This window comes from Megalops cyprinoides, chromosome 24 (genome assembly GCF_013368585.1).
Source record: "Megalops cyprinoides isolate fMegCyp1 chromosome 24, fMegCyp1.pri, whole genome shotgun sequence".
Taxonomy (NCBI): Eukaryota; Metazoa; Chordata; class Actinopteri; order Elopiformes; family Megalopidae; genus Megalops; species Megalops cyprinoides.
In genome coordinates this window covers 23,146,977-23,171,345 of record NC_050606.1, presented here as the reverse complement: position 1 = coordinate 23,171,345, position 24,369 = coordinate 23,146,977, and the positions used below count along the sequence as shown (strand labels likewise).

Genomic DNA, 24,369 nt, shown 5'->3' with positions numbered 1-24,369 from the left:
ACTCAGGTACTGTAATGTAGGTATCCTGTACTGTGAGAAAAATGGTCATCCAAATTTGACGTGTCACGTGTAACGTTGATAAACATTCGTTAAATGCTTCATTGTACCTTCCCGTTTCAGACAAGGTTACCAATCCTGTTCGCCACATGTACAAAAATGGTTTTCTAATGGTAAATCAAAGATGGTCACACAAAGCAAATATGTTGATGTCGTGTTTCAGTGCGCCTAGCAGGCTTTTATTTTTAATAGAAGGGGAGGGGGGTTCCTAGAAACCGCCTCCTTATTCAGCGCCTCTGCTGCTGCTCTGTTTGTGAATTTCAAACACTCACCGCCTCCATGTTGGAAAGAACACATATTAACGATTCCCTTTTTAATATAAGATACACTGAAAAAGCAGGATTCATTTATCATAGCTATATAGTTACTGAAACGTTAACCCAGCGACTGAGGATACAGAGGAGAAAGCTGTTTTTTCCTTTACAGAACGAGCCTCTGTGCCAATGCTGGAGCGATCTTCTGGCTTTCAGCAGGCTCACCTTTTTATTTTTTCGTTATTTTATTTTGTTGTTTGTATACGTTTAGGCAACACCGGTGCTTGATGTTGATCAAAAAGGGTTGTCTGCGCTGAAGCGGTGTTTGCTATTTGACCACTGATTGCGAGCAAGCTGGACTTGTAGAAAATAGCTAGTCATAGCTAGCGGTTGTTTAAAAAGAATAAGTGAATAAAAAGGAATAACACCCGTTTCCATGGACCACACGTCCATAATTACCCAGGTTTCTAACCCAAAGGAGGAGGAGATAATTTCTTCTAGTCAAGAAAAAGGTAAGAGCATTTTACTGAAATGGCTTTTGTAGCTAGCCGGGAGGCTGCCAGTAGAATATCGCTTTCACTTGTTTATACTTCATTTAGCAAACGCTATGCAGCGGGACTTCCACACTCGATTCATTTAGGATGCAACGTAGCTAGCGAGCATATTCAGATTATTTTGTTGTTACGTGACTGAAGAAAGGAAAATTTTCATTTCAGACCAGCCAACTAAACTGTGCCCTGTACGGCAGCAGGAGAAGTGTTTGTGTTCTTTGTTAGCTGGAGTAGCTAATTGTGAGATGGTTGACAGAGCTAGCTAGCGTTAGCTGTCCTGCTAGCTTGCTAGCTAACTTTGCTACTTGCAAGGTCAACAGATGTTTTGCTCAGCTGAGTCAACTACGATAACGAAACGGCAACAGAGTAACGCTGGCGATGTGTCACTAGTCTGTATAGTGTTAGTTAATTAGCAACACATCTATAGTTAACCAGTTTTATCTTGTTTTTTTTTTTAATTGACAGGGCAATAGCTAAACTACTAGACCATTTGTTAGGTGGCTAGATTATTCATTTGACAGCTTGTTGACTGCAGACATTTTTCAGCCAGGTGGTAATAGGAAGCCGTACATACGCTAAACATAGGGAGCCAGCCAAGTTATCTGAATTCATTCAGATTAAATAGTTTCAAAGAAACAGCTAGCTGGCTATTATGTGTTGTCTTTCGCAAACAATTAAGATACCCAGCTACATAATCATAATGTATCCTCAAAGTTTTGATTTAGTACAGAGAACCTTAAGCTAAGTAGTTAGCATGACTGCTGTCTTCCGAAAACAGTCACTGTTTTGGCAAATTATTATGGAGCTGTCCTTGCTGTCGTGCTGCCTAAAACATTTCAGTTTGTCTTTCCTTGTAAGGGCAGGTGGCTTGGCAGATAGCTACAGTGAGTTAGCTAGAAGTTAAAACCTATCCAGCCGGTAATCCATGCCAACAACATGGCCCACCCCACTCTGCCAAATATCTTTCGCTTTGCACTGTTAGCTACAAGTTAACAATGCAGTTGTCCAGCACTTTTTTCAATGTAAAAATCTTATTGCATGTAGAAGTTGAAAATATGTAAATAAATTGGTAATAAAACGTTGATAAATGCGTTAGGGAACTTGCCGAAGCTAATGCTCGGAAAGTAGCAGGGAATGGACAGTATTTGAAAGCGCCGTGAGAAGTGAAGTTGAAAGAGATTGTTGAGTTTGAATGAAAAGATAACCAGAGAACAACAGCAATAGTTCAGCTTTGAATGATTGATGTACAGACTCTGGCGCTGTCTGGGGAATTTTTATCTCCGATTTAAAGAAGTGAGCTCTGATCTTGGATCAGCTGTAAATCAAGTACAACCCCAAATTATTGAGTGGTTATCAATACATCAGACACTGGTATTTAGCAACTGGCTCAAGGTTCCTCAGCAGACCCTACGGAAAATGCTATACCAAAGTGGCAAAGCTGCGATCACCGGCCTTGGCTCGTCTACCCATTGTGAATATTCACATCATTATTGTCCAACGCTATTTGTGCTGCTGTGTGGGCTGTCCTTTCTGCCAGCCCTGTGTCCACGTTCATGGTTTTTAGTTTTTTTTACTTTGTGTTGGGTGTGCAAAATTCAATATTCGTTCCTCCCTTCCAATGGATAGCCTAACTCTTTCAAAAATGAATTGATGTTTGATCAAAACATTAGTTTAATCTATGAGATTAATCCTTTATGGGGTCCTGTCCCTAATTCCTGTTTGTTGCATAAAACAGTAATGCTGGTGCCAGACTTAACAGAACTCTTACTGATGTTTTTATGATCATTTTTGTTTAAACCACAGATTTTGTATTCAGATGGTGAGTTCCTGGTGGGATAACATTTTAACCTGTCCTCTAATAATTTTCTTTGGGTTTTTTCTTCTATGGAAAGATGCCTATGTGGATATCACTAGCAGATAGCTAATGATCTAGTTTGGGTTAGAGATCATCTGGGACTCACCACTTTGGAAAGTTTTGACTTGACATGTCATAGTGTTGATTGAACCATAAAGCATGATGTGTGGTATAGAGCTCCTCATGCCTGTATGCTTGCAGTTTTAAGTATTGCCTAGCTAATTATTCAAGGAGTTCACACATGTGTTAATGTGTTGGTATGAATTAGGAGTATGCGGCACCCTATGAAATAAGTCCCTGTTTTTTGTGCCAGTTGACATTTTCATTCTGCCAGTTGCAGATCTTTTCGGGTCTCAAAGCAGTAGTACACACTGCCTGCAGGGAGTGATGACTTAGTGATAAATCTGGGCTTGGGTGCTGGTGTTTCTCTGTGTTCTCTCGTACAGTTTACAGTACCCCATTGGACCAGGTGAAAAGGGTCCGTACCGCATTGTGCCTCCACAACATGGGCTGGTGCCGGCACTCTTCTCCCCAGTCTTGCTGAGCAATTACCTACCTGTATTTTATTCCTCATGACTCATTGTGACAAAGGCACAGGTTATTTTTTTAATGTTTTGCTCAAGTGCAGGTTGGCTGTGCTGGATGCGTTTGTGTGTTGGAATTGCCTTATATATTGTGTCAAGTCAGTTTGACACAAAGGGTACAGATGACCTTTTTAACACAAGTGGTTTTAATCTGTTCATTTTAGATGCCTTTGCTAGAAAGCATTTCTGAAAGAGGGGTTTACCCTGTAAGAATGTCTGTTTCTCACGCTACATCTAAGGCTTTTATTGAGAAAATAAAAGCCTAAACTATGAGTGCTTCTAAAAGTTTAGTTGGTAGTTTCTAATTAAAATGTAGATCTACACAGTAATTCTTGAAAAAAATCTTGTTAGTTTGTACTTACATGGCCTCCGTCCATAAGGTTTTCAGTTAGGACCTATTGCCTGTCTTGGAAAAACTTAATATATATTTTCAGTTCATGTAGATTGATCAAGTGTAAAATTTTTGTACTTTAGTTAAGAACAGTACTAAACAGTGCTGCCCCCAAAACTTTGAAAGTTCATGGGAGGTTACAGGAAAGAATCGGCCTAATTCTTTTATTGCTGTTATTTTTTATTAATCGTTTATTTAACCAGGAAACCCCATTGAGATGATATCTCTTTTTCAGTGGGGACACAGTTACATTTCTGAATCAGAGTCTGGTGTCTGTAGGCCTTGAGGTTCTCGTGCTCATTTTACCTAATGAAATCATAGCTAAAATACTCTTATGTGGCACAGCTTAAAAGGACAAGCGGCAGTGGATTTCTCCCTTAATGGCCTCACCTCAGCCAGTGTCTCAATGCCGCACTACTACACGGGTATGCGCTATGACTTTTCTACAGTGTGATATTTGAGACCCCAGCATGGTATCTTGTTTCCATTGCAGAAGTCATCACACTGGATGTGACAGAGCTGCAGCTGCCCTGTCACTCTCCAGGCCTTGGAAATGGTGGCATTGTTTGCCTCATTCAAGCCGAGTTGTGGATATCTGAAGTAACAATGACAACAGTTTTTACTGTCATGGTAGAGCAGGCCCTCATGTCACTGTCCAGGTTCTGCTAGGCCCAGCCCATTACTGCCTGCATCACAGCTCTAGGTTTTTCCCCTCAGTGCAGGAGCTGGAAGCCTTGCCCACTGGGTTCTCTTTGGCATTGCTGTCTCCAGGTAGTTTTGCTCCTGGTCTTTTAAGTGCTTTCTTTGCATCACTGTTTTTGTGTTTCCGCTCAAGGTGTTTAGGCTGAAATACACTTGTTAGTAAGGCTGAAAAATCTAAACTGTTCATCGCATCACCTCATTGTTGGAGCAGCTGGCTAACCTTTGAAAGGTGAGGTGGTTGTTCACTGCTGGGCAAACTCCATACTGATTAGTTTTTAATATGAAAGTGCCATGCTATCATCGCGTTTTGATTTGGCTCTCCTAAAATGAGGTTTAGTGCACTACAGCCAGAAGGTTTGTTCATGGAGCAAAAGGTGGCTGGAATTTTCAAGGGGTGGGATTAAAAAAAAAATCAATGTGCTGCTCAAGCATAAACTAATCTTTCCCATTAGGGGAAACATACATCTCAACAGGACAGAAAGACACAATGGATTTTGTCATTTTTTTCTGCTTTTTACTGATGTATTTCAGGGAGCAGAGCTCAGCAGTAGTCTGTGTTTTTTCCTCATTTGTGCAGTTTTGTCAATGCTTCAATGTTTCCTGTTGAGTCTATTTTTGATATTCGTTTATGTTGGCTTTGTATAGCCTTGTCGATAGAGGGGAAAACAAAGTGTGTGTTCATGCTGGAGTTTACAGTGGGAACATTCAGATGCATGTTTTCGTGGTCTGGAGTTGTTGGTAAAAGCAGGTAGCTGAATTTAAGAAATTAGCCAATTTTGGAATATTTTGGAATCCCATTTAATGGTGATCTGCTGTCTCATTAGTAGCAGCTTCTGTCTGACTAGTGATGTTACGTTAGCGACTGATCCGAGTCTTTTGAATGACTCTTTGGTACAAACGAAGGGATCCGAGTCTTACTTGAGAGCCGTTCATTTTATCGTTGCGCCCATATTTAACTGCGTGCCTTAAGTTCAGTCAGTGTAGCATAGTGGTTCTGGAGCAGGAATTGTAATTAAAGGGTCGTTGGTTCGATCCCTGCTGAGAGAGAGAGAGAGTGTGAGTTTCGCCTTCTGATTGTTTTAATGGCGGTTACGTTGTAAAGCACACATACACAATGACATTAGGTCTGGCAATACGAGTATCATTCTACGATATGTTTATTTCGCAGATAAACCTAGTAATCCCCACCCACTAAAAGAACAATGAGCCATTCTTTTGAACGGCTCTCAGAAAGGTATAAGATCTGGCTCCCTTCAAAGAGCCATTATTCGCATTATGTCTGACTCGCCTATGTTCTAAACAGCCAAGAAAATCAGTAGATCAGATCAGATCCTTTTTTAAGGATTATGTTATTCTACAGTATTGTTGTTTGTACAGTCATGCGCTGCTTAACGTCCATTCGGACAACGTCATGAAAACAAACAAACAAAAAAAAAAAAAACGTGATATACCGTGAAACCGCCAGAATCTTAAAAAATACAGTGATACAAATTTTTGGTCATATCGCACAGCACTACCGTGACGTTCACTGCTGTGAGTGAGAGGGATGTCAGGCGCCCAAGCTGAGATGGTATATATTTCCACATTTTTACAGTGCAATTAAAAAGTATACGTATAATATAAGAATGTGCTGACAAAATGTATTTTGCAGTTTGCCTTTATTGATAGACTACGTTTAGGGAAAAAAAACCCAATATCCGAATCCCAAAATTGAAAACCGAATACCTACCCAACGAACGAATATCCAAATAGTCAAATATTCAGGTCCAGTCCTAAAGATCAGTCAGTCGGGTGGCCAGTCTGTCACTCAGGCTATTAATCAGTTAATGGATCAGTCAGGGCTGTTGGATACATCACCCTTTATGGTTACAGGCATTTCCACGGCGCATTGCAGAGCTTTGCTTTGCTCAGGTTTCATTTGAGACAGTCCTTGGATGAATGATTGGATTGAGAGAGATTTTTGAAGGGACAGCACTTTGGTTGTGCCTCTCCTGTTTACCCATGCTGAATTCACACACTGCTGGACATCCCTAGGCCTATGCCCTGATCACTCCATGAACCATACCAGCCACTGAAAACCAAATGTGGCCACAGCATTCTTTGGATTGCTAGGAGTCACACTGGGTAATGTTTTGCTCAGCACACTGATCACTTATTTCCTTTTGAGGGCTCTATCTCTGCTCTAATGTCACCATGTTTTGTAAAAATAGCACTGATGTATGTATGAATCGCTGTATGAAATACTGTATTAATAAAGATTTGTTGTTAAGTGATCACATAGACAGTGGTTGTCTGGTATGGTTGTGGTACGATCAACTGTAGTCAGGGGAACATTTCTTGCTTTAGACTGCAGACTTGTGTGCTCCTCTGGCTCTGTCTGATGATCTCACAACTGTGGAATGGGGGCAGTACAGTGGGGCTTCACCCAAGCATTGATGACATGACTTCCTTGAGAGGGAGTAAAGAGCAGGACTATGGAGCTGCAGCAGTGCAGCATGGGAGTCAACAACAAAGAATGCAGGCCAAGATGCCAAGGTGTGGAGCCACCTTTCCTCTGCCACATTTACTTTGTTAAAAAAAACACTGTTCTTTAACTGTTAAGTATGTCTTAGAACACTTTTTCTCCACTGCTTTAACTCTGTTTTAAAATACTGTTCTTTCACTGCTTTAAATCTACTTTAAAAAGATGCTGTTCTGCCACTGTTAACTTTAATATGCTGTCCCTTGACTGTATGCAGTCTGTTTCAAAAATCTGCATTTCCTCCTTCCTGCTTGGATGTTTCACTTTGCTCAGTTCAGCATGAACTGTGTATTCATTTTTAGCACTTCAGTGTGTGTTTGTCATCAGGGTGTTTCTGCATGTGCCCTGGGCATTGCCGGGAGCCCCAGCCAGCTGCAGCGAGTGTCGGTGGAGGGGATGCTGGTCCCTCACAGCACAGTACTCTTCATGGGCAGTGACCTGTTACCCTGGAAGCACTAGCCTAAGTGTCTGCAGCTCATAAGGAATCATGTGACGTACTTTGCATCAGATAGAACTCTGTGTGTGAGGTGTATGAATGTTAATGTGTTTTCTGTTGTTTTTTATGCCTTCCCCCTGCAGGCTGGCCAATCAAGTCCCCAGACTCGAATAATTTAAAGTTTTACTGCCACTGCCACATTTGCAGTCAGGAGACACCATGCAAGCACATGTTTAGTGCTTTAGATGCACTGAACCCAGTCCTGTTACATAAGACTGATTTCTGCTGACCCTGTGAGTGCCTTTTAGGGTGTACTCACACTAGGCAATCCGTACCATGCCCGAGCACGTTTGACCCCCGAAGTCCAGTTTGTTTGACTAGTGTGATCGCTCAGTATCGTGCCTGGGCACGGTGCGGGCCCACTTGAAGAGGTGGGCTCGGGCATGGTTCAGTTGGACTCAGGCACAGTACGCATCAGTGTGATCGCTAACTGTGCCCGAGCACGGAACTCGAACATGACGTTAATGATGCGACTGTCCCATTTAACAAATATATCCGTTATAGCAACAGTTAGCTGGATATCTGTTAGTTACACGCCCAGTCATAATAAATCCTTTAAACCATCATTTGATTAGCTAGCTGACTTCCTTATATATAACAATCTGGCTACCACCAAAATGATCTTTGATTGGTTACTTCTGTAGATCTATACCTAAAAATAACTATGGATCCCCACATTAGCTTGATCACTAGCAAGCAAAATAAAACTAACCATAGCCTACTTTACGTGGCAATGTAAACATTGCTGTTGTCAGGGGCTTAGTCAGAGTATCACAAATGAAGCAGCCAACCTATTGTAAGTAGCTAGTCTTCAACAATCGTTCAGATCAGTAGCCTGTTAGCTAACTAGCTATGTTTGTCAAATCTATCGCTAGATAGCTAACGTTAGCTCTCCAGCCAGTTAGCATTGATTATGCAACGCAGCAATTTTCAGTTAATCGTGCTGCACGTATATGAAGATTTTTACGGAGGCAGCTGACATTGAGGGAGGAATTTGGAGTTTAACTCGCCGACTACAATTCACATTCATCAAGAAGGTGAGAACCAGACCCGTTATTAACCCAAGTATTCTCAAATGAATTGAAAAGTGTACTATCCAAGTAGTAATAGAAGATGTTTGTTGTTGCAATGATGACAGTAGCACACACACAAGTAGTAGCCCTAACTGGTAAAATTAGCTAACATTATTGTGATTAGGGTACTGTAATCTGACACAAAATATTGGTCTGTCCCTTAGCATAATGACTGAAATGTCAGCTGCCTTCATAAAAATCTTATTATACGTGCAGCACGATTTAACTGAAAATCGCTGCATTGTATAATCGATAAATCTATTAGGCATGTAAAAGGGCCGTGTTTCACCGCGCCCGAAACGACTCCAAATAAGCCACAAAGTACAATCATGAACTCCATTGTGATGTGCGAGAGCGCTGTTCTTCAACACAAAAAATCGCATCATGATGACGTAAGCGTGCTCGGGCCCAAAATGTTCAGTGCAATGTGAGCGCAGGCCAGCGGGGGAGTGGGGAGAGGGGACAATCGTGCTTGGGCACGGTACAAGGCAACCGGGCCTAGTGTTAGTACGTCCTTAATGTGACCCAAAAACCATTCACCTGCTGCAGTCTTGTTTGTGGCTGACCCTGATCCAGTTGCATTCTCCTGGTCTGCCTACACACCCCTTTAAAGCATTGGCAAATGGGCTAAATGAGCTTGTTTGCTTGCTAAAAGTGTGGGGCCATTCACTGGCTTGCAAATGAGGAATAAGTCCTCATTACTGTGCTCTCATTGTTACTGTGTTTGAATGGCCACCACAAAAACACACTGCATATGAGCTGGTTATAGGGCTGCCCCCTAATAGTCAACCAAATGTTAGTCGATGAGAAGAGCCTTAGTTGACAAGTTTTCATTGGTCGGTTAGTCGCAGAAAAAAACCTCTCAAACTCCATTCGGGAGCTGCGCCTTGTCGTTAAAAAGTTATTAGACTATGTCAAGCAGGAAATCATCCAAAGTATTTGAGCGTGTAAAGGACGACCCCAAGAAGGGGACATGCAAACTCTGCAGACTTATCATCTGAAACATGTAGGGGAGAGCCGGTACAAAAGTAACACGGGACAAAAGTAACACAGCGATTTTCTCCGAGCCCATACAAATCTGATATGCCTGACTGCATCAGCATGTACAGCATGCAATGCTTTCCAGACCCCTGAAAAATCGTGTGGATACATCATACTTTCTCGGAGCTATACCCGAGAAGCTGTTTTCGATCACGGAAAGTAAATTCACTCAAGCGGTATTTTTTTTTGAGTGACAAGTTGTGTCTATTGTTTTATGTGTCATAGTCATGATCATTTGACAGATTAATTTACTTTAACACATCATGTCAGAGTTTCTCAGTTTAGAAGCAAGTCAGGTTTAACTGTCAGGAGTCATTGTCGGGACTAATGTAACAGTTGTTTCTTTAGTCCCTCTACAATAACAACTATACCTATATTATTATACCGAAGTCGTTCCACATTTGTACAAAATAGCACCTGGTGTTGATAGAACACACACGTGAGTTGTTGATCACAAGGAAAATTAGTGTCTGTCTGTAATGTTAACTTTTAAAATGACGTTTATCTGAAAAGTCTTACTTTCGTCCCGGCTCTCCCCTAAGTAGCCTAACATTATTATCCCTTTTGCACGCAACTTATTTTTATGCAGTGTAGTGCGCTGTTGCGTTACATGGTTCATTATGTTTTCATTAGTGTTATTAAGCATCTCATACTTTTCAGTTAGCATTTGCTATATTTTTTAATGTTAAATCACTGTTTCCTCAAAACTAAAATTAGCTAGACTTTTTCCAATCTAATCACTGGTTTTAGCATAGGCCTACACAAAATGGCTAATCACACCGGTGTGACCGTAAGCGCGAAAGGGTTATTCCATTATGCTAAATAAATAATGGCTTAATTAACATTAACGAATTGCAAAATTAAGGCCATGTGTAGATAAATAAATATATTGTCATATGTGCTATTAGGCTTTTCCAAGTGTTCGTGGTGACTGGGGAAGCTAAATTACCTCGCTTACTGCATGTTTAACTTCATGGTCTGTTTTTTATTTATAATTTTTTTTATAAATTATTTCAGTTGGTGTTACAAGTTCATAAATTCTATTATGTTATATTGTGTTGAAATAAATTAACAAAATGTTCAGTCTCCTTGCTGGTTGTTCTGACACATTCAGAATCATTACCACTTTTGCCGTTAGCATTGTCATTAACAGACGGGTCGCCCTGGAACTCAAACCATTTTCTGATGCCCCCAAAACATATATATATATTTAAGTAATTAAATTAATGTCATAAACATGCGACGACTAGTTGACTAATGGCTTGAACTAACGACTAGTATTCGACTAGGAAAATCTTTGGTCGGGGGCAGTCCTAGCCATGGTACCATATGGAGGACAGCCACGCCCGCCTGTGATAGACCTCCCGTCCAGGATCGATCCAGAGTTCGGCTCACTCAGTCATGACAAACCCGTGAGCAAGCCAGCGTAAATGAGGCAGGAACAGAAGCTGCTGCGCTCCCTCCAGAGGTGGCCTGCTCGGAGGCTGCTACCAGATCAGGGCCTGCAGCACGCGAGACAGGGGTGAGCTCAGGTGCAGACGTGCTTACCAGAGTGTCCTGCAGATGTGTGATAAGCAAGAGATCATGGGCACCTCTCTCTTGTTCTCTGTCCTTGTGTGTTCTCTACTGCAGGTGGCTCTCAGCAGTTGTTGACAACATTATCCCCGGGTAACGGATGCCTCCACAAAGATTAATGCACAGCTTCCTTAATGATCTAGCAGCCATCTCATAACAAAGAAGAATGATGTTCAACTGTACTCCTCCCCAAGGGAAATGTTCGACTAAGGCAGTTTCCCTCGTGACAGTCTGATGTGTCTTTCCAAGAGCCCAATATGACATGTTTTTCTCAATTGGTGGTTTGAGAGCTGTCAGTATAGTTTCCTCCTGATCCTGTGGGGAATTACTAGCTGTGGCCAGCTCTCTTTGACTCTCCCACACAGTGCAGCTGTATGTATCCACTAACAGTGCCACATTAGGAATTGATTGACAAGCCTCGACTTTGCTGTGTTGTGATAAGGAAAGCGTACTCCACACTGGAGTTTGGTTTCCTGTGTAATGTGTTGTAGATGAGTTGTGAATCGGGTTATGAAGCACCGTTACAGTCTGGTTGCCTGCATTATGTAATGCCTCTAATGCCTCTGATAATAGAATGTGAGCGGACATCTCCTTACACTGGAAAGGAAGATGGCTGAAGCGCTAAGTAGGGCTGGGCGATATGGCAAAAATATCATATCACGATTTTTTTCAGGCAGGATCACGATCCATGAGCTTATCACAATTCTTTTTCATGTTGGTTTTTAAGACTGTTTTCGCACTGCACAGCTTCCAGTCATGAATGAAATGAATGGTCAGACTCAAATAAGGTTCTGAAGTGCGGCTAGACCATAAATCAGATGTTGTAGCAAAAAAACTGGACATTTTGAATTTTGTGTTGAATCTTGTCGCAGTATTTGGAGTACAGCCGTGGAATGGCCATGCTGGAAAAATATTTGCGGCTGGGTATCCCGTACCGTGGATAAACTATTTTGAGCAGTCTTTTGAAGCCCTCATTTTCCGCGGTTTTTATGGGAATCATATCCTTGGCCAGGTAAAATGTTGCTGCATCAGTTACCTCTTTCCAGTGCTTACTTGTCCTGTCATATGGAGTGCCTTTCTCAAATGCCTTCGTTACCCTGCGCTCACACCGCCAGTGACTTTGTCGCTGCCGCTTGCAGCCAACTTGTGGGCATTGCTAACATAGTTTTGAGGAAGTGGGCTACAAATGTATTGACAGGAAATGCATCACCTTTATAAAAAATGTATATACTAATATATATTATAAATATATGTTGTAGTTTATATTTAGATATGTTATATGTACATCGTCTTTGCTATATTCATCGTGGAGTTGTATGTTTGTATTTTCTTAAAGGCAAGCCTATTAATATATTGCCCAATATATGCGTGAACCCACAAATCAGGTGCATTCCCGCTGAAAAATGTTTTGGAGGGAATTTATTTTCCTATAACCGTTTCACCATGGATCGCAAAGTAGTATTTACAATCGATGCTAACCATGCGCAGAGACAACGCCGCCGGAGATCCTTGTGGGTGCAGAAGAACACATCTGCCCTTTGATTGGCCGTCATTCGACTCTGCCGCTGCTCATTTGCATAAAGTTGAATTTTGCTTAACTTTTTTTTTTTGTTGTCAAGTTGCGGCGATTTTGTCGCCAGGTGACTCGCCGTGCCATGTCGCTCAGTGTAGCCCAGCGACCATTGGAAATGAATGACTTCCGGCTGCTTGTTGTCGCTGCTGGTGTGAGCGCAGGGTTGTTTGTTTTGGCCTTTTAGCCTCTGGCTGCGTGGTTGTAGCTGATGCACTCACGTGGGATCCCCTCACTGTTTGACTGTCAGCATACTTTTTCAAGTGCTTTCTTTTGAGGTGGTTAAAAAGGTTTGTCGTGTTGCCATCCGACGTGCGAACCTTATTTTTGCAATATTTGCAAATAACTGTTGTTTGCGTGTTGGTTTTGGAAAATCCAAACCAGTTCCATATTACCGAATGTCCAATTCTTTTTAGGGACCAACTCCTCCGTGTTGTCATCCATGCTGCTATGTTGCCAAATAGGGAATGTGAAGGTACGTCACATGGTGTTGCATGTTGGGATGGGGGCGCCAAAGGGGGAAGGGAAGAAATCCAAGGCACTACCCGCTGTTTGCTATTTTTGTTTTATCGGTGTGTCGAAATGGATTTGGAAATCATCTTTGAATGCATGTATGAGCCATAGAACTGCAACTGATAGAATGTGCACTGTAGCACGATACTAACGATCTCTCTGTAAAGGCAGATCATGGAGACATTTTAATTGTTCACGATCTAATATCGTGAATAATCATATTGCATACTCCTAGCACTGAGTTTGGCAGAATGCGAGGTGCACGGTGCTCCCAGTGTGTGGGGGTTGTGACAGGCAGGGGTTGTGAGCGCGCCCCAGGGTGTGGGTGTAGAGGATGCCCTTATCATCGTCAGGTCTGTTAGGATAAAGCCCTCTCACACTGGGTGGAAATGCTCTGACATCTGCGTTTCACAGGAAGCCATGTGAAGCCGTGTCCATGCTGCTACTTTCTGTAGCCTCCTGTAAGCAGGCTGTGTCTGTGCTGCTGCTTTCTGTAGCCTGGGGACAGAGACAACCCCCTCCTCTACAGCACTGCTGTGGGAGGTTGTCTGTGCTGTGTGTAGGCTATACTGTTTTCCTCAGCAGGGGGAGGTTGGTTGTGCTGTGTTCCTCAGCAGGGGGAGGTTGGCTGTGCTGTGTTCCTCAGCAGGGGGGGTTGGTTGTGCTGTGTTCCTCAGCAAGGGGAGGTTGGCTGTGCTGTGTTCCTCAGCAGGGGGAGGTTGATTGTGCTGTGTTCCTCAGCAGCGGGAGGTTCATTATGCTGTGTTCCTCAGCAGGGGGAGGTTGATTATGCTGTGTTCCTCAGCAGGAGGAGGTTGGCTGTGCTGTGTTCCTCAGCAGGGGGAGGTTGGCTGTGCTGTGTTCCTCAGCAGGGGGAGGTTGGCTGTGCTGTGTTCCTCAGCAGGGGGAGGTTGGTTGTGCTGTGTTCCTCAGCAGGTTGTCACTCAGGCTGTGTGGAGTTTTCCAGATGACAAGGGCTCTGTTCACTGCATTTTGAATTAAGCCGTGATCTCACAGCTCCCTTGTCAGCATTGTAATGAATAAATATTTAAATAAATAATTTAACTCCTGGTAAATTCAGGGCTTATGTTAGAGCTTGTTGCACCGGCCTGTGGAGCAAAGTTGTCCTCCCAGCCAATATACTAAATTACGCTCTCTCTGAAATTCTGTTGTTCACAGAAAGCTGTGGAGCCTCAGGCTCTTGGCTCCCCATGAAACACAAAGACATTTAGCCACATGGAAGCCATGGTCAGCTGGTCACATTGAGCAGTGATGGACCTCAGGGGTGTCCTCCTTTGGTAGGGGCTTCAGGTGAAAGGGGCATGTATCTAGCTCAGGTGTTTTCCTTCGGTGCTGACATTTTCCACCCAGCTGCTGCCAGCTCAGATATGTGCCATCTGAGGTTGGCAGTCCCAGGTCAGCCTCATGTCCTGCAGCATGCTGGAAAATGTCACTGATCCCAGGTGTCCCATGTACAAGTGCAGTAAAGTAGGAGACATTTATAAGAGTCTCTGGGTGACTGAGAAGGTATGCAGCCAGCCAGTGCAGTGGGGTTTAGCCCGCGAACCCTGTTTGCCCACAAAACAGAGAATGAAGGAGCATGTGTGACATCATTTTAATGGACACCTTTGTGGGTACTGGGGCTGAGATGGTGAAACCCAGGAGCTCATGTGGAGTGTGATCCAAGCATCTGCCAATGTTTACCTGCAGCTGTCACTGGAGTCCAATATTAATGGTGGCATCTAGAATGTGAAAACCCACTTTGCACCTCATTGGCTTAAAAAATGAGAACTGTTAATAAGAAAACTATTCAAATCACTGTTTGTTAGGCAAGAAGACAAGACATCACATTGGATTTATAAAAGACTGAATAAAGTGTCATATGGAATCTATAATGGCTTTATCACTGCAGTGGTATACAGTTACCCTGCTTTTATTGAAGGCAGGGGTTTCTTCTGTGTGATGTGGCTCTGGGCTGTTATAAGAGCTCAGCTGTGATTGAACGCATGGCTCAGGTTTATAGCTTGAAGCTGCTCTGTCTGTGCCTGGTCTTACTCACACTCACCGTTTTCCACCAGAAAACTTAATCTAATTTACAGCATTGATCAGGTAGTGTAGATGTGTCAGAAGATAGATTCATGGTAAATATTGACACATTTTAATACAACAGCCTTAGACCCCATTGAAACGACCTGTGATCTTTAAGTGTCAGCTGATGTATCATGCTGACGCATGGCCTAGTCATATCATTATTCTGCTTACAGGAGGCCCTCACACACATAAAGCACATGCTCTGTAGTCCTCTGTAGGCGCATGTGCACTCCAGTGAGTCAACGCTCTCCAGCAGGGTGGAATTGGCGTTCTCCTCCCTTGCTTTATCCCCAGCAAGTGAGAGAACGTGGGCAGAGGGAACACTAAATGCACACACACACTCTCACGTCATCTGGAGTGAGAACAATCATGCAGCTTCCAAACGGAACAGGAAGCAGGCTGCTTTTAAATGACATGGTGCTTTTAACATCTCATGCGTAACACATTGGTATTAGTCATGGGATGTCCGTGGCTCAGTGGCTGCAGCCTGCTAAACAAAGGAGGCTCTCGCATTCTGTCACCCCCCTGCATTGTGCAGGTGCGATTGGTCAGCTTCTTTGTGATCCTGGAAAGTCCATGCTGTTCCCATTAAGGGCTGTCCTGAGTGTCTGTGTTGTGGACACAGAACCATCAGCCCATCATTCATTTCTGTTGTTCTTCCCACATCAGAGCAGAATTGAGGCCCATCCCATGCACCTGTGGTTGAATTTCTGACTTCTGCCTCCTTGACACACTCAAGTTTGTCAAAAGCGGGAGGATGTATGTGTGTTTGGCAGTGGGGACAGATTTGCTTTTGGAAATGCAGGCCATAATCGCACCATGCCTAACAGTCTGTGTATGCGGCTCCACGTACGCCCACCCCCAGTGTCGTACCTGCACTCAGGCTAGGCAGGGGAGAGCATCGCTAGTGTACAAAGACATTCAGGCCCCAGTAAGTATCTGGCCTCCTCACCTTGTTTTTGGCAGTAACAGCTAAAGTATTCCAATACCTTTGTCCTTCATAGGAAGAGTGAGGAAGATACTCAGGAGAAGTAAGTAAATAAGGAGAATACTCAGGACTGGCTCACCCCCAGTGGCTTTTGGATTTGAATTTTTTTAAAGCACAGTGTAGCTATTTTGAGGAGCATATCAAGTTTAACTGTCAGCACAAGCAAAGCTGATTGAGGTGGAGCTAGAGTTTCTTCCCAATTAAAGGCAGTGTTTTATAGTAGTGAAAATAGACGGGAATGATACACTCAGTAAATTGATGTTGTTTCTCCCCCACTCTCACACTGTAGTGTGAGCCTCCTGCTGGGATTCTTGGTGCTCAACAGAATCTAGGGAATTGATTAGTTCTGGTATACAGACAGGATACTTTGATTGATAGTGCACCTCACATCTTTACAAAATGTCTACCAGCTGACCATTTTTTATTTTATAATTGTTCCTATCAAGCTCCTACGTAAGTATAATTTGGCCATACTGAACATGCACTAAGAAAGTGACTTTTTAGGGGTTACATATAAGTGCTTGGTGTGTCCAATCAGACACTTCCCGTGGGTTTAATTTTTCCAGGGTTAGCTTGTGGAAGATCTGACTCGGTGTACAGCAGATTGTCAGCACTCCTCTGGGCTTCATCTCTGTTACCAGAAGCAGCATCACCTCTGCAGATAACCTTGTAAACTGTAAAGGACCCATGAGATGGTCATTCATCCAAAAAATATGTGTCTCTGGACTGCATACATCTGACTGGGGATAGATGGAAAACATTATATGAGGGACTGCTTAGGACCAGGTCCTGCTGTGATTTATCAAGGGAATGATTAGCGTGAAGCTCAGCTGTTTATCCAGTTTGATGAATGCCCCACTAGCTTTCTGTCCAGAGTACTTCTCTTCTGTGGTTCTGTGAATACTCCATTAGCATTACTATTACTCCATGAATAGGGGTGGGAATCACAGTGTAACTTACGATGCAATATTATCACGATACATTGCCCATGTTAACGATGGTATCACGATACTGCGATTCTGTGATACTCGATACATTGCAAGACAATCATCTACGATACATCACGATATCTGTGTAGCTGAAGAAGAGAAAATACCCATAAAAAGGCAGAAAGCAGAAATTATGCATGTATTCACTGCATTGTGGTGTCAGTTTCACAGAATTTGACAATTATATAAACTTCGCAAATTCTGACTCCAGAAGGCGTCGGAAAATGCAACTGTTGTTACATATTTTGCAGCAATTAAAGTCATTCAATTCAAGTCATGAGTTCATTCTATATTTTACATTAGATGTAATCTGTATGGCCTCCATATGTATTGAAATACAGTGGTTAGGCTAGGTGACAAGCTAGATCATGTGCCAGCTAGTGTTTCTCAATCCTGCTCCTGGAGGCCCACTGTCCTGCGCGTTTTCCATCTTTCCCTGCTCTTCCTACCTGACTGAACTCATCAGTGGCACTTTTGATTAGCTGAGCACACCTGATTTAATCAAGAGCATGTTAATCACACTACTCAGGTGTGTTTGGAGCAAGGATAGACAGAACATATGCAGGACACTGGGCCTCCAGGAGTAGGATTGAGAACACTGAGTAGCCTATTTCCCCATTATCAGCTGGCTCAGTTATTTCTTGTAGGGACACGTTGATAACCAGCTCCTATGTGTCATGAACTACCTGGATTGGCTTGTAATGGTTACATTGTTCAGTTTAGTTTCCGTATTAGAGCGCTACACAACCCCACACCCCGTAAGGGAAGACACAAACCATGGAAAGCCCTAAGCACTGCTGCTCATCCGTATATAGTGAATTGTTTATAGCAAAATTCAATGTGTCAATCACCATATACAACAACCGATGTGGTTGGATACACTTTCAACTTCATTCTGGGAAATGGTACCAAGACATTGGATTACATCGTAAGAGGGGGTTAACGTTAGCTAGCACACTAGCTGATATGTCTTTAAACTAACTTTGGTAGAAAAAAGCAGTGTGATGAGGGACCGGTTGGTCGACTTGACAGCCGTAAGTGAAGATATATTTTTCCTTTTTAAATTGCATAGTGTTACTACTTTGCCAGCTAAGAAATGCTAGCTAACTTAACTAAGTTAAGTCGATGCCCTGTTTTCATCAACCAATTATAGCTAACCAACTAGCTGGCTAGCTAGTTGATCCTACAGTTGTTACATCTTTATGGCGGTCAGTTGTCCAATAATAACATAAGTAGGTCATCAGATTAACCATAAAGCAGGTTATTAAAATGAACATCTGCAAGTTTAAGGATTATGCAACGTAATGGTGTAAATTCGTGAGCTAGCCGTGAACTAGCTAGTACCACCGGGTTGTAGGTTCTGGAGCTACGTTCAGGGTGGTCAGAGAAAAGTCTAGGTAATGTTAGTTAAGTAATTGCTATCGGGAACCAACGACGAATTTGAGCTGAGACTGTGATGCTTTAACCACTTTGTGTTTTTTGGATAAATGATATGTAGATAAGCTTTTGTTTAAATGCATAATCACACAAAATACTAGCGATATAATTGTAAAGTACCTTTCAATTTAAAAAATTTTGTAAGTAGGAGCTACCTAGCTAAGTTGGCTAACTACTCAACTGAAGCTAGCTACTTATATAAACTGCCATCCAAACCGTTTAGTCAGCGTTAAGTACTGAAATTGAGTTGGACAGGTCTCATTTCCAGGGGGGACTGAGAAGGAGAAGTTGTGCACATTTCTTCACCGCAGGTTTACCCTCGTTCATTTGATAAGCACCACCACAAGGAGTCATGAAGTAGTGACTCTGGTAAGTCAAATTGGCGGGGGAATCAGTTTAGAGTGCCTGCATGTTTTAATAAAAATATCAATATGTATCGCAAGGGGAAGTAATACGATATCTTCCTGTATCAATATTTTGTCCCACCCCTATCCATGAACATTAGCTTTGACTCCAAAGTCCTCTCTGCTGTGAAGGGTTCTGCTCACACAGTCTAATAACTTCAGTGGAGGACGCTAAGCAGAATGTTGTGATGCATTGGTGAAAAACCTGAGCAGATTTTCTGTAATTACTTGAAGTCATCCAGGTATTATCGGATCAGCACGGGTTTGCCTTAATCAGACTAGCCTGTTGGAGCCATCCTGCCCCTTCAGAGTGCATGCTGCCTCTGCCCTGCTCTGCCTCTCCTCCTTCATCAGCTATCAGGAGGGTACACAGGCAGCAGCTGGGCTGTTAAGGAATTTCCAAGTAATGTTTGCATGTTAGCCTTTAAAAAGCAACCAAACTGAAAACTCAAATGTGGTTTATGTAATGTGTATTATTGCCAGCTTATTAATTACAAACAAGTAACAGAGTACTACAGTTTGTAGTTTCCTTATTACTCCTATTATACTCCCTGTAGAAACTGGAAGTATATTTGTCATGAATTTTCTGCAATATGTAAAAAAAAAAAAAAAAAACATTTAAGTGAATATAAATATTTTGCACAAATGTTTTTTAATTGAAATAAATGTATCGCACAAAAAAAGTTTTTTAGGAGCAATGATTTCCTGCTGTAACAAAATATTTTGTAAGAATTTATACTGCTACAACTGACAACTGCAGTTGATATTGTGGATAATCTTTTAGAGCACAGTTAATATGTCACTCTTTTTCACTTGCATGGTGCTGTCAGTCAGTCTGACGGGGTTGACGGGTCACCAGAGCCTGTGCATGGGCACGAGGGAGTCCTTAGTTGGTTATTACCAGACCTTAGTTAGACTGTACTCTGCACAGGCTTACAGATTCCTCACATTGGGAATGTGACAGCTCCTGGTGTGGAACTGTAAAGCACTTGCAGATGATGCTGCAGTGGAAGGGCAGCACTCCATCACAGTCGTACACTAATGTGGGCAGCGCCCCGTCACAGATGTACAGTAGTGTAGGCAGCGCCCCGTCACAGACGTACACTAGTGTGGGCAGCACTCCATCACAGACGTATACTAGTGTGGGCAGCGCTCCGTCACAGTCGTACACTAGTGTGGGCAGCGCCCCGTCACAAATGTACACTAGTGTGGGCAGCGCCCCATCACAGTTGTACACTAGTGTGGGCAGCGCTCCGTCACAAATGTACACTAGTGTGGGCAGCGCTCCGTCACAAATGTACACTAGTGTGGGCAGTGCTCCATCACAATAAGATGAAATGACTTTGTGCTCTTGTGTGCCATATTCATGTCATATCATTTAAGGCTGTATTCACATATGCTAGAATATCTAGAATATATATATATCTAGAATATTAAGGCACAGGGGATTATTCTGCTCCTTTTCTGAATTCTGAGGGTGTATAGGTATGTCAGATCATGGTGCGTGATGGGGTACCCTTCAAAATGCCGTTTTCCATGTGAGTGCAGGACTCTGCATCCTGGAAAGAAAGTGCCCCTCCTTTGTCCTCCAGAGGCTAGTAAGTACACTGATCACATTCAAATCAAATGGCAGTTTGGAACAGTTGTATAGTTCTCAATGTGATTACACTTAATAATCCAGACTTGTGTCAGATCGGTCTCTCCACTTGAGGAATGGGGAGATGCACAGCGTGTGTTCTGTTCCAGTAAAGCAGTATGAACCAACTTTTCCCCACATCCTGTGGTGGCCATTCAGGTGAATGCTTTGTGGTGCTTCTTTAAAATCTAGTTGCTTAAGATGAGTGCTACATTTTACATTTCTTACTGAGTAATTGACAAACCCATAAAGTTGTTTCAGAATTGAAAAAAGGGCAGCATTTAAATTCACTAATGAAAGTTCACTAAGACAAAGCACAGAGGCATTAGATTGAATTTCATCTCCTCTGTTAGTAGGATTGAAGCATCCTCACTGCAGGGTTCCCACGGTCAAGGAAATCCTGGAAAAGCCACAGAATTTTAAAATCCCATTTTCCAGGCCTGGAGAAGTCATGGAATTCAGTAAATTCATTTCAAGTTTTGGAAAAGTCATGAAATTTCATTTTGTTATACCAGGGGCATAGGAGATAAAGCATATCTTATTGTATATTTTATGGATTAATGCGAGTCACAAAATCCAGTCGCTTCCTACTCCCATTAAAGTGTGGTAACAGAGAGTGAGGGGAGAAAACACATTTTGTCCAATCTCGTTTCATTCTCCGTGAGGCTTCAGTCTGAGCTCTGCCCTCCAAATCATTCACCGTGTCCTCAACAGTGTAAATGAATAGGAAATCTAATTTTGGTTGTCAGACATCATGATGATAAAATTGTTCTATTTCTACACGGTGGGCATATTCTATTGAAAACATCAATGGCCAAAGCCTTCTCTGGATTTGTCTGATAACAACGTGACTGACAGTAAATGCTAGCAATTTACTGCTGTTTAATTGTCATTTAATAATTAGACCCATCCTGTGGAGTAAAGTACGCAATTTTGTGTTGTAGGTAGTAAAAGGTCATGGAAAATTCATTAAAGGTGATTGAAAAGTCATGGAAAAGTTTAAATCCTGTCAGTGAAAATGGGTGGGAACTCTGTAATTGTTGTCATTATTATATTTATGCACAACTATGTATGAAAGAATCAGTAATTTATGCGTTTCCTAATGGAAAAAAGCACATACACATGACTTTTGCTTAAGGGAAAACCAGTGTGTCCTTAAAGTAACCCACTTAAGGCCTTCATGATGTAGGTCAGTGTGCATTGCTGTGTCAAACAGTAGTCTTAGACAGCCTCACTGTATGGCAGCTTTTCTGTGCAGTATGGATCACAGGACAAGAGTTATGAGTTTTGTCATGTAGTGCTGCAATTGCAACACTATTGTAATAAACCATGTGCGCTCTAAGTGTCTGCTATTGCATTACTGCTTTTTATCAGTGGTTTACATGTCCCTGCAACTGTGTGAGTACCTGTGTGTCACTGATAATGTCACTGCTGCCTTAAATCAGTCTTGCTACTATGGTTCAAGTAACAGATTTCAGCAGGTGCATGTTTTTTCACTGTGCATCTTCCTGGGTTTTAATTGCTGAAAGTAATGAAAAGTATTGTGCATTAAGTTAAAGAGGCTTTTTCTTGCTTTAATTTAGCACTTAAATTTGATGGGGACATTGAAACAGGGTGGAATGTTGGGTTCTAATTCTGATATGGGCTACCAATGGTGAAGCCTCTGGGGGCAGAGGAGCACTTGCGATGTGGCAAGTAGTGTCAGCATGCATCTGTTTCATCTGTGGAAAAACCTTCTTTGGCCAGTTTGTGTTATGTGATGGAAGTTTCACTCAAGTACTGGAAATTAGGCTTTGGTTATCCTCTTGTCTCATGGAGGCATTCAGTGTTTCATCACTGCAGTGTAGTGGAATCATCGGTCTGATATTAAACATCAGAGTATGCTGCATTCACAGCCGCTACCTCACTGGCATCAATTCTCTTGTACAGCTCATTACCTGCTCTGTCTGTCCCAGCACAGCTCTCACTGTGAAACCTGCTCCAGCACACCGGCCTGAGCACCACTTAGAGTTCAGCTCCAGTTCAGTTCCTAAAACAAATCTTTAATGCCACCTTCATTACTGGTTGTATTTCACCTTTATAGTGTAGAACAGAGCAGGTTTTGGGAAATCTCAAGTCGGCTGGCAGTGCAGAGCATGTAAAGGGGAAGGGTAGCTGTGTGAACCTGCTTCTTTATCATACAGAGCTTTGACTCGGGCAGACGTGACTCAAGACGGTGGGCTAGGACTGACATATGGAGCCAAGGGTGCAGTCTGCACTCATGCTGGTCTGTTGCTGTCCTGCCCATAATCACTGCAGGCTTTCAAACTTTTCATGAGATAATAATACAAATACATATAATTGTATTTATCTTAAATATCAATTATTAGCCTTACCATGTGATGACAGGCTGTAAAACTGACACAACAGCTAAACGCCTGTCATCACAGGTGAAGTCATTTACAGGGACAAAATGAACTCATCAACAATGACATTTGGTCTCATCCCCTGTTATTTTAGTGTGGCCTCTGTGATCTGGATTTCAGCTTTAGGGGCAGCTTTCATTTGCAATCGTTGCCAGAAGCTCCCAAGGCTAAAATAAAGGGTGCTAACTAGACAGCTTAACAACATGTTTGTGAAGCCTATTAACCTCACAGTCATCATTTCCTCAGAGAACATCTTGCTCAGTGTGAAGCCGGTGTCGATACTGGGGAAAATAATGATCACAATACTTGTGTGTTGGCATAGTGTCTATCTGCAACATTGACTATAATGGAATTAACTGAAATTTGTTAGTATTTTGCAGATAGAGGAAACAGTGGTGTGGGTCAGTTCTCCCATGAATTGTTCACTTCAGGAATATCTCTTTTAGCTGGCCAGAAAGAAATATGAATGTTATATTTTTAATGAAGTCCCGCTTCTGTTGAGTTTCTGAATTGTTTCCAGCTGAAAAAAATGTGTTTTTACATTAAAAACATTACATGTTTTTAAATGATGGACATCATCTTGAATGTTGAAATTCTACAGTTGTGGTAGATGAAAAAGTGATGCGGGCTTAGGCCTAGGGCACTCCCATCTGTAAGTATTTTTGTTGTGGGGAAAAAATCAGGGTAAACAAGGCAAGAGGAGAACTCAGCATGTAGCAAAACCTACACAGGTTGGAAGAGCACAATCATGAAGGGGTGAAGACTTGGAGGGGGGCTGTCCATCTATCACTATGCCATAAAAATTGTTTGACAGCTGAAACTATTCTAAAAATACTTTAAATGCCTTTAACAGAATTCTTGCAGTTGGTGGACATTCTTGCACAGTGTCAAGGGTGTGGTGTTTGTTTCTCTGCCGCACTAATGTTTTTGTTCGAGAAGGGTGTATGTTTTTCCTCAAAGGGGGTCTATTGCGGCTGACAGTGAAAACCACCCCATCTTTACTTCATTTCCATGTTTGGCGCGGTTGAACCCATTGACCCTGCAGCAGCTGTGGCTGGCCAAAGAACTCTTGGTCAGAAACATATTTACACATTCCATTCCAGCTTCCTCCCAGCCCAGCATCAGGGACTGAAGCAGCTTAAGACAAGAGAGGCAAACTGAGGAAGGCTTCCTCACACCTTGGTGTCCTATTTTGGGAAACTGTTTCATTTTAGTACTTGTTATTAACTGTTTACA

At 42.4% G+C, this 24,369-nt stretch overlaps 1 protein-coding gene across 2 annotated transcripts in view; it reads left to right on the top strand.

The window, feature by feature from the left end:
* Positions 1-318: 318 nt before the first annotated feature.
* The window catches only part of LOC118770923 (CTD small phosphatase-like protein), an 80,820-nt gene continuing 56,769 nt past the window's right edge, over positions 319-24,369 (top strand). The window contains exon 1 of one of the 2 annotated variants that reach the window (XM_036518701.1): positions 319-823. In XM_036518701.1, the coding sequence (XP_036374594.1) occupies positions 748-823 (76 nt within the window). In that variant the 5' untranslated portion in view covers positions 319-747. The remainder of the gene's footprint in view (positions 824-24,369) is intronic. The other variant, XM_036518700.1, reaches the window with a different exon arrangement.